The sequence below is a fragment of the Aphis gossypii genome, chromosome 1 (genome assembly GCF_020184175.1).
Source record: "Aphis gossypii isolate Hap1 chromosome 1, ASM2018417v2, whole genome shotgun sequence".
NCBI classification, from domain to species: Eukaryota; Metazoa; Arthropoda; class Insecta; order Hemiptera; family Aphididae; genus Aphis; species Aphis gossypii.
The window spans coordinates 11,766,645-11,784,949 of NC_065530.1; the positions used below are offsets into that span (position 1 = coordinate 11,766,645).

An 18,305-nucleotide genomic window follows, 5' to 3' on the forward strand; every position below is an offset into this window, starting at 1 on the left:
TTACTCTGTAGAAATGTGACCGTTTATTTACAAAATGTATACTACATAAGTTGTTAGATGCAAAAAATGTATTTTGCTTATTGGCACAAGTAGGAATGACATAAATGGTACAAACTAATTAGTTAGATGCTATTAAGAAATGACAATGTCCATCAGGGTAGATCAATTGGTTTATTTTCCACTATGTCCGAATTGCCTAATTTATGCAATAAACACATCAGATCATCTACCCATTTGGGTTGTGCATTAATATCAGAGTTTACACATACTAATTGATTTTTGCAAACTTCGTTATTTCTCATTGTACTACTTTCTGTAGTTGACGAACTTTGCGGACAATAGGAATTTGAATTATAAACTCTGGGTACAGTTTTAGTAAACTTAGAACTCAATTGGTCCAATAAACTTTCAAACTCTGTAATTTTAGTACTTTCGGTATATTTAAATCTTTTGGAGCAGGGTTGTGGACTTTTCAGCCGTTTTAATCCTCTGGAAAGTGTTATTGAACCTGATTCAGTATCTTTTTCAATACTTCCATTGTCAAGATGATTTTCATTATCATTATACTGTTGAGATGTGTTCAAGAAACTTTGAACAAGACGATCAGGAATTGGAGTATTTATTTCGTTTTTTGTGTATTCTAAAGCAAGTATACCAGCTTCTAAAAATTATAAAAATATACTTTAAACCTAATTATCATTATTTTTATTCATAATACTAAATTATATATAATACCAGTCAACTGAATAACTTTTCCGCTATTTAAAATAGATGATACAAAAGAAGTTTCGTCTACTGGTTCAATAGATTTTTCCAGTAATTTTAAAACAGAATTATCACCATCTAAAACATGAATACAACTATCTAATGAAAAGAGAAAAATAACAATCAATTTTATTTATACTTACTTTTTAATTTTGAAATATCTAAATAAAATGATTCATCTCCATTATTAGATGTCAAATTGGGATCTAGTATTGTTTCACAATTGCTACATTGCTGATTAACAGTCTTATCAAATACTTCTGAATTCGATTTTGTTTTAAAATCTATCAAAAAATTGAACATATAAAAACCATCACATAAATTTATAATATTACTATAAGTGTTTTTTTTCTAGACTCGTGTCATGTTATACACAATCTTCCACTTAGGTTGTAATATGTACCTGTTGTTTATTTGGGTATTATTACATTAAAAAAGTTTTTTTTTATTTTCAAAGAATTGTTCAAAAAGGTTCTTAGAGGCATTGAGTGAGCACCACCACTCTTTTATCGACTAGGTATATAGTATAATATTAAATCATAAATCATTGTTATTCATTTATTAAGTTACAACTAAACACTGACTTACAATGTACATAACATAACACGCAATATTGTACAATTTATTGCTTAATTTAGAATCTAAAAATTGAAAACATTATTTTTTTTTTAAGCAAAAAGTTTAAAACTAAAAATATCCATAAATAATAATACAATATTAGAAGATGTCTAAATGATTTTTAAATTGTTCAATTTTAATCTTTAAGTTCAAATTTAAGAGTGTAACAAATATTATTTAACAAGAGGTGTTATTTTCTTTTTATCTCTATTGGAATTGAATTATAATATTATAGTATAATTATTGTATGAATAAATCTACAAGATTAGTATACCCACAACTTACTAGTTATATTAAATTGTGACAAATTTGATGATTTTGAGATAGTTTTCGTTTTTGTTTCAATATCATTATTAATATGTGGAGTTGTCTGCAAACTTTGATCCTTATTTTTATTTTTGATAAACTGAAAAATAAAATAAATTAAATTAAATATAGTAATAGTTAAATGTTTTATGATTAATCATTACAAAAAATTACATTGTCTATTAATTGAAAAATGTCCAGACATGTTGTTTTGGCAAGTTGTAAAGGTGTTTTACCAAATTTGTTTACAGAAGTAAAATCAGCTCCCACATCTAATAATTTCTTAACACCTTTGATACATTTGCTTGTAACACACCAATGCAATGGACTATTGAGAAAAATCTAAAAAATAAAATATTACAAAAATAAATATATAGAAAAATATTTTTATTAGATACATTTAACAAAGACTTGATAGTATACTTAAGTACAATTTACAATAAAAGTTTATTTAAATGTATTATTTTTTACTTTAATTTCAGATATTTTTATTTTGTGATTCTACTTCAAAATGAACTGTAAGATATTTTTTGTAGTAAATATTATTATAAGCGATCATTATAACTAAATTTAAAAAGTATGAAAATTATTATTGATTTTGACATTAATTATAATCCAGTTCATAATAAAATTAATAGTTGATATTTATAGCTCTTACGACTTTAAGGTTTTTAAAATATAATAAATATACTTTTAACTAAGTACCTATTTATAATTTTAAGATATTTTAATGTTGCAAAAATAAATTATTTTTAATAAATTAAAATCAAACACAAAAAAAAATTATACCTTATCTGTTGAATTGATATCACAGTGAAAATAGTTCAATAAAACTTCAATGCACTCATATGCACCTTGAGCGGCTGCAATATTTAAAGCAGTACGTCTAATTTTATTCTGAAAGTTACTTTTATACGTTTTGACAGTCTTTAATAAGTATTCCAATACTTTTGGTTGATTGTTCATAGAAGCTAGGTGCAAAGCATTGTTTCCATACTTAAAATAAAAAATGGAACAAATGTTATTAATTTAAATCAAAGTTCTAAACTTTATAATACTTATAATAAATATTATTCACCTTATCAAGACTGAACGGTGATACATTGTGAAACAAGTTAATTTTAATTGTATTCAAATCACCATTTTTACATGAATTAAAGAACACCTCTTTGGCTGAAGACTTATCCGTAGTCATTATGTGAATTTTTTTCTAAATTTTTCTAAATTTTTTTCAAGAAAATTCACAAAGCAATTAACAGTGTTTTATTGAACCAGATGGCTTTTTTTTCTAAACTCCAAAAATAAAATATTTTTCAGTCTTGATAATATTATTTTTACATTGATCACAATTATTGATAAATCAAAATCTACTTGTTCCTGAGCAAGGCAATTGAGACGTTTATCTCCACCCATAATGGCAGTTCCTTGGATAAAATATGCACCATGATTAGATCAACGATTTTGCTAAACAAGAGATGATGGGCAAATAAAAAATATTTCTCCTTCTCTGAAACAAAATTTATGATAGTTTTATTTAAATAAAAAAGGAGAACCTTGTAATTATCTCAAAAAATCATGATTTAAAATGAATTAAATTTTAGGACTTAGAAAGAACCATAAATATATATCACCGAACATATTCTTTTATATTTTTTTCCTTTTATCCTGAATCAGTGGCACCGAACTACTTTAAGGTAGGGGTGCAAATACACATTTTAACCATTCATCCCTACCTAGACACCCTCAAAAATATTATTTTCATTTGGCCATCAATGATCAATGTATTATTAAGTTCATGTTAAATAAGTACCAATTTCTAAGTGTTATTATATAGACCCAGTAAACACTCATCCCTAAATTTAGGTGGAGCAAATGCACCACTTTAAGTATGTTTTGCTGACATTGTCCGTAATCCACAAAGTTATATTACTCAAATAATTAAGTGTTTAAAGAAGAGTCGTCATTCAGAAAACAAAAGTTTGTGTTTCTAGTTTCTAACTTTTTTTTTTTTTTTGATGTAACACTTATAGTTTACTTGTATAGCAACAAATAAACCTAAATACACGTTAATTAGATTTAGTCATCTATATAATATAATATAAGATAATTATATAATGATACAATACAATATTATTAAATGTAATTTTCTCTTAGTTCCTATTAACTAAGACAAACTAAAATACCAACTGGGACACCGGAAAATGCCGTTAAACGAATGGCAAATCTATCTACCTATACGACTATACCTATATCAAGGACGAAATAACTTTCCATGAATACATCAGAATCAGATATACTATTATTGTTTAATAAAAAATAATAATAAATATATTATGGGTAATATATTATATTGATTTACTTAAATTCATAGAAGAACTTAAAGACTGTACTAGTATAAAAATAAAATTAATCATTAAAATTAGTTTTAGCGATAACTAACTAGGTATATACTTATATAGCTCAGCGAACAGTCAAATTGTTCGACTTATAAATAAAAAATGTATTTATAGTTTATAAGGATCTCTAAATGACATAAATATTAATTTTTGATAGGTAAATACGAAATTTATAAATCATAAAAAATTAATTCGTTAATTCTTACTTATACGTAAGCAACTTTTGCAGTATTGCTATTGTACCGTTTGTTTAAGAGGATGTCAGCGCACTATTTGTTTCCCTCTCTGAATCATTTTTTCTATGTTTTTAAGTAATAATGGGTGAATAATATTACCCATTACAAAAAAGATAGATAATATTTTTGAGGGGATGACATATTGATTTTATATTTTAGGTTTGACTTTCGAAATAAACAAAATAATGTTGTAAATGTGAACATTTTAAACGATGTTTAAATTGTTTTGAGACTATATTTTGACAAATTCGGTGGGTTTGTCCCATAGCTTATAATCACGATGTCTTCTCTACATCGTGCTAATAATATTACATGAACTGATAAGAAAAAATTGATAATTGTTATCATTATTTGTAATCATATCGCTCGCGTATCAAACTATTTGATAAGTACAATTCGTGAGACGTATGTAGTTCCTAACCTTCCGAAATTTGATTTTGGTGATATCTCGCTGTTATCAAAATCGGGAAATCTGTACCAGCCCCATTCAAATCGAAAATATTCCTCGATTTGCTATGCAACAGTTCCACCTAAGGTAGGTCGCAGGGCTAAGAAAAGATGCCCATAATTTTATGTTAATATTAATTTAATTTTGTGATCTATTTGACACGGGGATCAAATGGACATTGGGGATCTAATTGGCAATAGAGGATCTACAATGTAGGGGATCTAGGCGTCCGTTAACCGAATTCGACCGATCGCGGTCCCGTCCCGGGGGAACCTGCATTTTGTCTCTTCCATGCCAATACCGCTATCACACGTTTCGGTTTATCATTTTTCGATATTATAAACATCAAGCAAATGTTATGAATTATATTTTTTACTTAGGTACTACAACAACTTTGTACATAATACTAATAGCAACTAAATTCATACTGTTCATTCATAGTCTTTTTATTTAGATTAGCACTCAATTTTATTATGTGATTTTTAAAATATAATAATAAATTTTAAAAAAAAACACAGCTTACTCTTTCACCACGCCCATAATATTTACCCGCTGAAAATGGAAGACTCGCCTTCGATAGAAACTGTGTATGAAGCTATTTACGCGCTCTACAACCAAACACCATCCCCGCCGAAAAGCAGCGAGCTTCGAACTGGCTTAACGAAATGCAGAAATCGGTATGTGACCCGTCGACCAGATACTCGCAGATACTGCAGTATGACTGAAATTATAATTCATCATATTTTATTTACCGCATCAGGTATACGCTTGGAAAATTGCTGACGAACTGTTGGCCAGGAAAGTGGACCTGAACTCGTGTTATTTAGCGGCACAAACTATGCGCTCTAAATTACAAAATTCCTTTCATGAACTACCTCAAGATTCACATGCATCATTACGAGATGCCCTATTGAATCATTTGTCTAAATTAGATGATACCACTGACGGTGTAATTGCTACACAGGTGTCTCCTAAGCTTTAAATACATAATATTATATTTTGATTTATTTCTTAACATTTTTGTGTACTCAAATGAAACATGTTTATTGTTTGTGTTTTAGTTGTGTGTTGCATTGGCACACTTAGCTCTTCAAATGGGTTCGTGGAAAAACGCTGCTGTAGATATTGCTTCACGATATAATTCACTGAAAACATGTTTCATATTAGAGTTGTTAACTGTGTTACCTGAAGAAGTCAATTCTCGAACATTGCGTTTGGGTGCTAATCGTAGATCTGAAATTTATGCTGAATTTAGTGATAACTTGCCAGCTGTTAATCAACTATTAGAGCTGTGCTTGACATCTGAAGCAAATAATAATCGCATCAAAATTCGATCTTACAAGTGTTTTGCATCATGGTTGAACATCAGAAGTGTGGCATAGCAATGTGCTATCAAATGTGTTTAATGTGTTGTGTAGTTTTGATGTAATGATTTAATGTTTTGATTAAGAAAAGTATGTAAATATATTTATTTTCATTATAGGGATGTAATATGATTCAAGAAGCAGCTGCAGATGCAGTGATTGCATTCCTTCAGAATCTAGAAGATAATAACAATCAAGATGAAATACAGATAGAAATTATAAATTCAGTTAGTAGATTAGAGCAGGCTTACATGATGTCAGTTACTAGTGAAGACTTGGATCGGTATATTGCATATTTGCATGATCAATCTGATAAATGTAAATTTATATTTAATATCATGTTAATTTGATTACAGAACTGTTAATTACTGTAGAATATTCACTGAGTTAGCAGAATCTCTAGTAATGACTATGGTAAACAAAAGCTTAGGATCTAATGGTCTTCCACATTTCTCTATTAAAGCATTAGAATTGGTTATTTTATGTGCAAACCATCATGATTATGAGGTAAATGGATAATGTTTAAAATGTAACTATTAATAGAATTATGTGTTATTAACGAAATGTTTTATACTTATAATTGGCTATTAAATCAATTTTATTCTTGGTCAAATTCATTATAAATTATGGTTTTAGTCAAATATTAATATTTCTTACTAATAGTTACTTTTAATAACATTAACACAAAGCGAAAGAAAATTAAACATTTTTCCAGTAGCTCGATTTTAATTTTGAAAACTAATTTTGGATTGTATTCCTCTTTTCTAAGTTTGCTCGGATGTGGATTCTTATATTTTTCATTTTATCGCTATCTACAACCAAGTTAAAAGTCAAGTATAAATTTATTTTGAGAAAAATATGAACTTGTTATGCATCATATAATATTAACTAAAAATAAAACCGTAAATTTATTTCCGAGCAAAGTTAATAGTCGATTAATAATATATATATATATTATATATATATAACGTAAATAAGTAATTATTAACGAGACCTCATTATCATTTATCGATGTTAAATATGAAAGTGCACATGTATATGTAAATAATATACACTCATTAAAAAATATGTTAATAATATTATTGCTCAAACAACCTTATTTAACTGGCTAACAACAAATATTAGGAATATGGCAACCTGAATTATTATTATATAAGTAAATATCAAATTCATATATTGATATATCAATTACCTATTTGTAGTATGCAGAGTAAGGACCAATCGTGTGTCATACAAGTAAGACGTTTCATAAAAGTTTTCGAGTGAAAATAATAATAATTAATAACTATTATTATGATATAGATTGAAGACGATTATACCACACACCAAATAATGAACAAAATGTTTGAAAATCTAATGACTTATGGAATCCTGCAGATGATTACATTGTCTTTCATAGTAATAATATACATGCTTATTAGCATCATTCAGAATCAATTAACGCCGATAAAGGTAAGTCACAACTGAAAATGTATTTCGTACGTCTGTAAGACAAACTTCTAGGCCCGTAAGTAGGTAGTTACGATATTTTCTCTATGGCCGATTGAAATTTGCATCGAGAACAGAACGAGACAAACATAGGCTACATGTAATGTTTTTCGCTGTTATTTCTTGTGTCGTGTACAGTTGTGTTCTGTACATCACCTGTGACTGAAACATAGTTAACATGGATAGTATCTACATACAATATAATGTCTACGTTTTACTCTGTACCTGCTGCTGTAATAGTGAAGAATAACATGACTATATGATCAGAGCACGCATGGATGGTTTCTTTTGCATGCCGCACCTGAACCTGAATTATAATATAAATATACAATTAATAAAATAATATTATGTAAACTCAATCCATTCACATAAAAAAATACAATTTAAGATGGGTGACAATATTTTAAACATTTATCTAAACAGACAGATTTAACTAGGTATACCTACTACCTATATAGTCTATACTTATTTAAACTACTATAAGATAAGAAAATTACGGAAATCGTAAACCTTTATATACAGTGTAGTGTTAACTAATTTGTCGTCTAAGGGCAAATTATATTTAGCCACCCTTTGTTACTTTTTTACTTGTCGCTAAAATATTAAATTGGTAAGGTTTATTAATTACACTATGAATATATTTTTTTTAATATCTAGTTTATTATTTTTCCTCGCTTTTAGTATACTGTAAGTCTAAAAATGTATAAACAATATTTTTCCCATCTACATTTTATTAAAGGGGCTGGAGCAACCATTTTTTTCATTTCTTTAGCTCAAAAAGCGAAAGAAAATTAAACATTTTTCCAGTAGCTCGATTTTAATTTTGAAAACTAATTTTGGATTGTATTCCTCTTTTCTAAGTTTGCTCGGATGTGGATTCTTATATTTTTCATTTTATCGCTATCTACAACCAAGTTAAAAGTCAAGTATAAGTTTATTTTGAGAAAAATATGAACTTGTTATGCATCATATAATATTAACTAAAAATAAAACCGTAAATTTATTTCCGAGCAAACCTAGAAAATAGGTTTAATAATATTTTCAAAATTAATACAAGTCAATCGAAACAAGGTGAATTTTTATTAAAATATTTAACCTTTTGGTAATGGTAATGGTAACTCGGTATGCTTCAGCCCCCTTAATCAAGATTCTTTATTATAGATAGAGAATCATACATATTGTGTGTCATGTATTTATTAGATAAATAGATTAAAGATAAGTTCTTTGTTCTTAGGTCTATCGTTCTTTTATTGCTATCTTTAATTTTGGAAACAGATCTTTCCCTATTAGCGTTAAAGCATGGTAATGAAACATAATTTGTTATTTCTATTTAAGTATTTAGAAACATATACAGACATACAGTTCAATTTTCATCATGATAATCGTTTTAATCAAACGCAAAATTGAAAATGTTCACCAAGATAGCTATTGTTTTAAATTGAATTATTTAATTTTTTAAATCATATTGATTTGAAATCATTACTTTACCAATTACTATTGTTACCTTTTTTTAGCTTTTTCTTGTAAAACTTCATTGATTTACTTTTACATACTATAAAAAGAGCTAAACATAGCATTAGTGATCTCTGCAGTATAGGATATATTCATAACAACAATTCATCAATTGTCCTGTTAAGTGTTTTCACATATTTCAGAAAAAACGAAATCCATATTTTTTTCATATAACTACGAAATCCATTATAAATCCGCTAAAAAAACTTTAACATTTAGTCTATTTATACCTAATAAATTAATAATTCTCTTAATCAATTATAATTTAAAAATTATTATTATTATTATTTTTTATTATTATTTTTTTTTTTTTTTTTTTTTTTTTTTTATTATTTATTATTATTTTTTAAATTTATTTTAATTATAATTTATATTTTAATTATAAAGGTGTGATTCCTTAATCGGAAAAAAAGTAAATATATTATACTATTTATTAGTTATTATTCATTATGTACCTTCATCAAAGTAATTTATATTTCCATAAAACATTGAATCAATTATTTTTCTATCCATCGTCGTGAATGAATTTATATACGTTTTTAATTAAATATTGTCAATCAAATGATTTATACATCAAACAAAAACTATTGCCGAACGAGAATGAACCCCAACATCAGAATCACTGTAGTGCAGCGAAAAAACCATTGTTAAGTTGTAATTGCCACGGAGTTACTAAACTGATGATCAGGTGATCGTTTATATTATAAAAACATAGAATAAATGTGTCAGAAATGTATTATTATTACTTATATAGACATTGCACTCAAATTTTATATAAAAATACTTTTGCAATTTTCAACAAAATTTGTTTTGTGGAGTGTAATAGAACATGGTGGAACATTAAATAAATATAAATTGTAACAATTTACTAATTTACTATATTCAACAACATTTTCAAAATATTAAGATTATTTTTAAGATATATTTGTGATGTATCCATTCATATCGTTCTATGATGCTGACTTTTAACAATACGCACACGATAATATAATAAATTTTAAAATATATAAGTATGAAATAATATAGTTAATAATTATAAGTATTCTGGAGTACGATGGTCAGGGCCGTATTTACGCCTAGGTTCGTGAGGCCCGGGCATAGGACGGCAAATTTTGTGAGCAATGGAAAAAAAATCATATAAATATTTATTACATTTTTTTTCTTGGGATACGGACGACATATTTAAAAGGGCCTAGAGCGGCACCTGTTCTAAATCCGGCACTAAATATGAAACTCAAATAGTGTACTCGTATATGTATATTATAAGAGATTACTTACTTTTGAAGAAATTTACAATTTTTCTCTAAATTATGAACAGATAGGTAAAAAAAAAACCTAATACAAAATATTTCAATTCACAATCAAATCTTACGGACATTTAGCTAATAATAAACTAACAAAAACAATTAGATCGTCATAAAAACAACAACAACGACTAAGATAGTCGATAGACCAAAAGTTCAAGTGCACCAATAAGAATTATATGGTAAGTTTTAAAATGTTTAAAAAAGGAACAACGAAATGAGCACAATCACTTTCGCGTCGAAAACGGTAAATTGGTAAAATCTATATGTCATATAATAAGGATTAAGAAATATAAGGTCTATTTTTTGGAAAAAAATAAATATAGTAGAGTTTAATATTATAGTACATAGTATAGTAAAATACATATTATATTATATTATTATAGTATATTATATTATACATATTATAGTAAAATTGTATTTTACTTTTATTTTACCATTTGAAACTGACATCAGCACCACTGCATGCAACTGCTGAAATAAAAAACTAGAATCCAATTACTCATACCCCGGCCGTGAAAATATTATGGATTATAAAATCTAAAAACTGCAGTTTCCACATCAATGCCACTAGAGTATACTTAATATAATAATTAACTTTGATTTTTACTGATCGGTTTTTATAGTTATCAACAAATTAATCATTTATCATAAAATTATTTATCTTCAATTGTTTTAAAAATTAAAAATATCTAATTGTTATAAATATAGCGGTTTTTGTAGCTTTTGAAATGTTTATTAATCAGTCAAAATTACATATATCATTAAAAATTAAACGATTTTTCAAAATAATATAAAAAATAGTTTAAAAATATCTTCATAAAATATTTGCTCCTTTTCAACTTAACGATAGTTTTCTATACATTTAAATATTTTTAACACTAAGACAATAATTTATTGCTCTATTCGTTGTAAAAAAAAATATTATTACTAGGTACATAATACAACTAGGATGTTCTTCTAAAATCAAAATTTTAATGTACAATAAAAGATACATTTTTGAAATTCGAATATTAAAATAAATTATATTAAGTACAATATACAGATTATAGTCGTATAAAATTCAACTTTAAAAGTTTATAAAAGCGAAATTTAATGCGTATAAGCTGCTTTATTATCTACATAAACATCTCTAATATCAACTCCGTCATCTTCGTCGACAAATTTGATACTCGAATCATTTATATACTCAGCCTTTTGTTTATTTTTAGTAAAACACGCTTTTGGTGATGATTTTAGTGTTTTTAATGAAACGCAGTCTTCGCCAACTAACGTCGATTCACTATCGGCAGACAACCTATTATTGTATTTGCTACTAATTTCGCAATTTTTTTTGCATTTGACGTTTTTTATATCCAAAATGGACATTTCCATACTTTCATGGTGATCCCCGGGACTTTGGTCCAATAAAGGAGGTATCCATAAGCAATAAGCCGGGTCCATTCCTATATACGATCCAGGTACACTGTTTGTGTTTTGGACGTTATAATCATAATAATCCATTTCTAAGTCCGACACATCATGACCGTGAATGCTCGAATCTGTGCTACTAGTCAATGGATTTTGTCTATGATTTCTTGGACGGCCGTTCAAAGTAGACGTCGATTGAGTTATCTAAATAAGAACAATTTTAAGAACATAATATTTTATTATTTATAATAGATTAAGAAAATATAATATTATTAATACGAACAATTTTCCTTGAAGATAACGACGTTTGAGATACAAAAGGCGTACACTGATCTATTGTTGATGAACACGTGGCTATATTTTCTGGTACTATTTCACTTCTAAACAAAATCATATGTAATTTTTAATTATTATAAATATGTATTGTTTTTAAAAATTGTATTTTAATTAGCAGTATAAACTATCAGTGACGAATACAAGGAGGGTGATGGGGCGATTTTCAACCCCCTCTTGGACTTGTGTTTTTCACGTTATTTTAATATTATAATATTGGGCTGAAAGCCAATTATTTTTTTTATGATACCACTAAATGCTAATAATTACTCATAGAGCATTATTTAGATATGATTTTTCCTGGCAATTAATAATATATAGAAACGCTACTTATCGCGGCCTTCGGTTGTCAGGATTGTGTTATTAGTTTATCATCGCCATTCGCCATCGTCGTTATTTTCGTCTATTTATCACAAACTTAAATAGGTTGTGCCGACTGCCGATCATATCGATTATAGTATTATACTATTTTTAATAGTTTTTTAGGCGATTATACTTATTCATACGTATCGACTAACGATAAATAAAACTCACCATTACCGTTAGGTACTCGTAGTTATTTTTACAATTAAAATGAAGGACGAAGGTAAAATATTAAAAAAAGGTAATTTAATTTTTAAAAATATGCCCCTCCTCCTTGTGTGACTTCTGGATTTGCTAATACGTTTAAAACTATAAAAAATTAATTATATAAAATTTACCCAGTCACAGAAATTGTTTCTTCTAAAACCACATCATCTTGGTTTTCATCAGTATCTAAAATTTCTAAAATTGGTGGTACATGTGACTGTAAAGTAGTAGTTGATGCCATACATCCATTATCGTTTAACATACTGCAAGTTGAACCCACTAAAAAAAAACATATATACATATAATTTATCTTAGCAAAAAATATTTAATAATTTATTTACGTACTATTAGAATGTTTGTCCATTGTAGTAATAGCTTTATGGTATTTGTGTTTACGTTCAGCGAATTGCAAGGAAAAACACATACAAGTAACCAGCAAAAATAATAAAATTGCTGAAATTGTAGCTAAAAACGAATCGATATCTGACATAAAATAAATAAAGGTGTTATTAAATTTTACATGGCTTGAATTTGGTAAAGACCAGTTATTGACTCCTGTGAAAACAAATATATTATATTTATTTATTATAACATTTGGATATAAAAATAACATCAGACATTTTTTTTTAAACTAACCGATACGATTTATTTGAGCAAAAAATCCTCCAAAACAATCGCCATTTGATAGTACAGTTGTACTTGAAAAAAATTCTACCAATAGGTATAATCCAGTCGACATAATAGGATTTATAGAATCTGGAGTGCCTTCTAAATGTGCTAAAAGATTAGAAGCTGTTGAGTCGCCATCGCGAAGTTTAATCCATTGGTCCGAGCATGATAAATACAGTCGAATGAAATCAAATTGTATAGTAGTTTTGTTATTTTTTTATTTAATATCAATATTATGTAAAAAGTTAACATACGTATAGCTACAAAATAAAATATTTAAATTATGTATAGGTACGATATATAATTTAGGAAACAATTCTAAAACTATCAACACAACAGTAATTAGAAAGTAAAAATCGTCCCATATGACATTTCTTTCATCATACGAGTATTCAAGTCAGAAAAATGTAATTATACGAGTCTAACGCTATTGAAATTTAAAAAATCAAATAATATTAATCATACTTTTATTAACCAAAACGATCGTCCAGGACATCCTTTCGTCGTGGCAGATAATGTTCGAGTAGCTTTGGACATGTGAATAACACATCCACAACGACATTCAGCGCCCAGCTCATCGCTATCATGTGTAGGCAAAAAACCGGTAGCTGAGGTGTTATTGTATTTTTGAATTTGTTGTTCAATTTTGACACATTCATTACCAGACATTTGTTTTTCACCGCACGATTCGGTTTGTAATGATGAACCCTAGGATAAATATTTAATATTTTAATCTATATTATTTTGAATGTATATTAACCTATACCTATGTACTATTTAATGGTATTTACATTATATACGATTATTTTACTAATTTTCATAGTCAAGTTAACATAATAAACACAGGATAACCGATAAGTAAAATATGTATGTACAACTTAAGAGCTTCAAAAGCATTTACGAATTATAATTTATATATAATATGGAATAGTCTATTTACATTTCCGCATAGTTGTATTATTTAGTATAGTAAACTTATATATTCTAGTAAGATTCTATTATTATACCCATTGTTTGTAAGATTATCAGTAGGTATGTAATATAAGTGAATATAGAGGTATTCATAATTCTTACATTTAATACATTTTGATAGAAAATTAAACTAAAAATTTAAATATGTCATTTATCAGTTTATCATAAATTAATTTTTTTTTACAGTTCTACCTATTTACCTGACAAAATTTGGCTCCATATTTTGGTGGGGGCGAATCACAAGTCCTGTATCTATTCCTAGTTCCTCCATAACACGTAGTCGAACACGGCGACCATTCACTCCATTTACTCCATTGTCCGGAATCGTCTTCTACGTAAGTCGATCACATATTTAAATATTTTATTCAATTTATTAATATTATTATACTATAATTTATTATGCAATTCATAATCATTATCGTAGCATACCAGTGATTGGTGATGTCGGCACACACTTGGTCTTGATGTTTGTATATGCCCTGTTTATAGCTTGATTAACATAGACAAAACAATATTCAATATATTTTTCCGAGAACAATTCGCAATCGAAGTACACACTATGGCGCCCTTTAACTATTCGATGCTCAGATATGTAATGCAATTTAGTCGGCGGTAACAATGTTGACACATCTTCGCGTTGTCGACCAAACAGTCTAATCTAAAAATTCAAAAAAAATTAATATTTTAATAATAACGTATCTATATTTAAAAAATCAAATTTTAAGATATTTTAAGCAAAAATAGTCAATTTTCAGATAATATAGAATTGTTTTAAAGTTGTAATATTATATTATTATATAATATTGTTAAAATCTGTAGAAAATGCAGTATAAATAAAATATTTAACCATTCATGCAATATGAGCAAATTTTTAACTTCAATCAATTTTGAATAACCTTTATATTTAAAAGTTAGAAATGTTAGAATAAATGTGTTCTACTAGATTAAGAAAATAAATAGGCTTGAAAGATTTTCAAAAGATTTTAAGAGAGTAGATATTTACAATTTGTTTTTATACAATTTATTTGGTTTATATATAATATATGGGAGAAAAAATCTTTAACAAGGTATACTAAAAATAAATACATGACTTTTTAATTGTATACACTAGAGAACGGATTAAATTTATTACTTTGTCAGAAATTGGCAAGATACACGACGGGTACTGAAACGTCACAGGAACACCACCACCGTAGTTATCACAATGGAATAATGATTTTCCGTCTACATCCAAGGTGAATTTATTGCTCGGAATAACCTTATTTTAAACCAAATGGAGTTAATTAAACATATAATATTATTGTAGTAAGAATATTATTTAAAAAAAAATTTCTACCTCTAACTGCCCGTCCATGACGTGAGTAAAGGCTGTTTGGCGTGTGGGCGGCCTTAATACTGCTGTATAAAAACCGGCGATACCAAAAATATCGCATTTTAAAGGTATTTTCCTAAATCTTGGGTAACCACGAATTTATTCAGAATGAACAATCTACAACAAAAAAACAACATGCTCGTATATACATCCGTTGTATGCGTGGTGAAATTATTTAAGCCGATCAATACATAATATAATATGCACGCATACCAAATGTTCCATAGAACCTCGGGACGACTCTCTGGAGACGTTCTTGCACGCATTGGCAGATCGGACGTCGAGTTCGACCGTTTGTCCGTCCTTTAATAATTTATTCATATTGTAATTACGTACATTTTATTTTATTCATTCGCTATCATACAATATTGAACTTTAGTAGCTGTTAACTAGACATTTAGTAGGTATCAGCCTAACCGTCAGACTAGGGAGGAGAGGGTTTAAATTTCAGATTTGTTTTAAATTTTAATTGAAACACTATCTGAAGTAAAGTATCTATACATTTTTTATAACACAATATTTATTATTCTAATATTACGACTATAAAATAATTGTTTTCAAATCACACTAGTTTCTCTACAATATAATTTTACGCTATAGTGTTAAAATATTGTCCACCTACTTGAAATACGTCATCGTACTCAATTGTGTCATTAGAAATTAATTGGATTATATAGTGTCCACCTTTAGTGATAACACCACAATGTATGGTAATATTTTGCCAATTCCTATCGACAGGCATTGTACCCATTAATGTGTAATTATCATTATTCGCTTCATACAGCTGCACAGCAATACCAGGCTCCAGTAAGTCGATATGGAGGTCACTCATTAACGCTGTATAATTTGATGTTCCGTTTAACCATTCTTGAGCTATTACACAAGCTAAAATTAAAAACAAATAAATCATCATACGCATTATACTATATTTCATAAGATGATTATAATAATAATAATAATATTAATAATTGTTTATTTAAAAGTTATACTTTTCTTAATACTTATAATCGTAACAATATATTCATTAATTATTATAATATAATCTAAACTTATTTTTTTAAGAATTTGTATTTAAATAGATGATTAATATTTAACTTGTATTAATTTTTTTTTATTATTATAAAGTTTTCACGACGAAGACATCTAACATATTGTTGTTACAATATTTTTATTTATTATTCTAGGTGCAAATGTATAAAATATTAATTTATTATATCTAGAATGAACGTAAAATATATGTTAAAATTCGTATAAACACAAGTCGCAAAATTATGCACAATAATTACAAAACAATACCTTCAATTCATTATATATTTAACGAAATCGAGTAAAAATGAAAATAAACTTGTAGGTACCTATTATGTTTATTAATACTAGTAACCGTCAACTCTCTTCTCCACAAAAATGATATTTGGGTACTTTTGGATCAGTAGTTTACAATTTTTTTTAAGCACCGACACACTGATCTTCACAAAATTTTCACGGTACATTTTTTTTCAATAAAAATATTTTTTTAGAATTATTTAATTTTTTTATATAAAAATTATATAAACAACATTTTATTTTATTAAGGTATAGGTACATAAAATATAAATAAACCTATTACCAAGTATTACCACTATTACCTGTACCTACTGTTATATGATTTTATTTAACTAGTAACTAGATATTATATATTTATATACCATATTGTAACCATTGTTATGATCCATGTATTATTATAAGTGTACGTATTTATCTGTATTTTCTAATAGTTATATAATATTTACTATACAATATATAGATAACTTCTACTGCTTAGGAAGGTAGGTATATCGTATAGTATGTATCCAAATTATCGATCGTCACGGAAGAAGTCAATTACGTAAATTTAAAACTAATTACTCGTGTTTATTGTTTTACAATAAGTATAGTAAGTAGTAACTTGTAAGTTGTAACTACCTATATAGACAATAGACATATTATGCACATTGCATATTATACGTTTAAATTAAACCATTTCAAGTTGCTTATCTATATAAACGATCGATGTAATAACATTATATAGGTTTGAATGAATAATACGTATGATACTTTTATATTTATATATGTGTATTATTATACTCAATAGTGAACGGTCCAATCTATATTGTTCCATTCAAAATATATTTCTTTTTACATATGAACAGAATTTATTTAACAATAAAAATATGAAAATGGGAAACTGTTGCTCGTTTAATAGTATACATACTATAGTTTATACATTTTTTAACCTAAATACATGCAATAACAAAATAAATAGATTATAAACTTATAAATAATCCTGCACGTAGACATGGTAATCACTATCGATTATAACATAAACCCAAATTAAAACCACAAATTATCTGTCATTAAAACATTATAATAATACCTAGCATTAATTAATTACAATACATTTATCATTTGCTATTATGGCATTGTCCCTGTGATTTTTAGTGTTGGGCATTCCTCAATAAATTATACCTCGAAAGACCTTGCAGACTACTTGTAAAAAATATTGTAGCTTCATTATTTTATAAAT

The 18,305-nt window shown here is 27.1% G+C and overlaps 1 protein-coding gene, 1 long non-coding RNA gene and 1 pseudogene across 6 annotated transcripts in view; 1 reads left to right on the forward strand and 2 right to left on the reverse strand.

Annotated features, from left to right (window-relative positions):
• LOC126549404 (uncharacterized) overlaps positions 1 to 18,305 on the reverse strand; it is a 27,635-nt gene continuing 9,330 nt past the window's right edge. For 2 of the 4 annotated variants that reach the window (XM_050198514.1, XM_050198512.1), the window contains exons 2-8: positions 3,061 to 3,196; positions 2,479 to 2,685; positions 1,864 to 2,031; positions 1,669 to 1,789; positions 909 to 1,049; positions 736 to 843; positions 1 to 661 (exon numbers count right to left, since the gene is read on the reverse strand). In XM_050198514.1, the coding sequence (XP_050054471.1) occupies positions 153 to 661; positions 736 to 843; positions 909 to 1,049; positions 1,669 to 1,789; positions 1,864 to 2,031; positions 2,479 to 2,685; positions 3,061 to 3,102 (1,296 nt within the window). In that variant the 5' untranslated portion in view covers positions 3,103 to 3,196 and the 3' untranslated portion in view covers positions 1 to 152. Of the gene's footprint in view, positions 662 to 735; positions 844 to 908; positions 1,050 to 1,668; positions 1,790 to 1,863; positions 2,032 to 2,478; positions 2,686 to 2,767; positions 2,978 to 3,060; positions 3,197 to 4,291; positions 4,633 to 18,305 lie in introns of those variants that run through there. The other 2 variants (XM_050198513.1, XM_050198511.1) reach the window with 2 other exon arrangements.
• LOC126549407 (uncharacterized) lies at positions 5,302 to 15,517 on the forward strand. Of its 2 annotated transcripts, none has more exons than XR_007603524.1 (9): positions 5,302 to 5,446; positions 5,530 to 5,733; positions 5,831 to 6,194; positions 6,253 to 6,416; positions 6,490 to 6,640; positions 7,336 to 7,369; positions 7,436 to 7,585; positions 14,578 to 14,726; positions 15,503 to 15,517. It is a non-coding gene; the product is annotated as an uncharacterized LOC126549407 (long non-coding RNA). The 2 variants fall into 2 exon arrangements; XR_007603523.1 differs by lacking the exon at positions 15,503 to 15,517 and adding an exon at positions 14,816 to 14,959.
• LOC126549406 (uncharacterized) lies at positions 11,168 to 16,697 on the reverse strand (annotated as a pseudogene).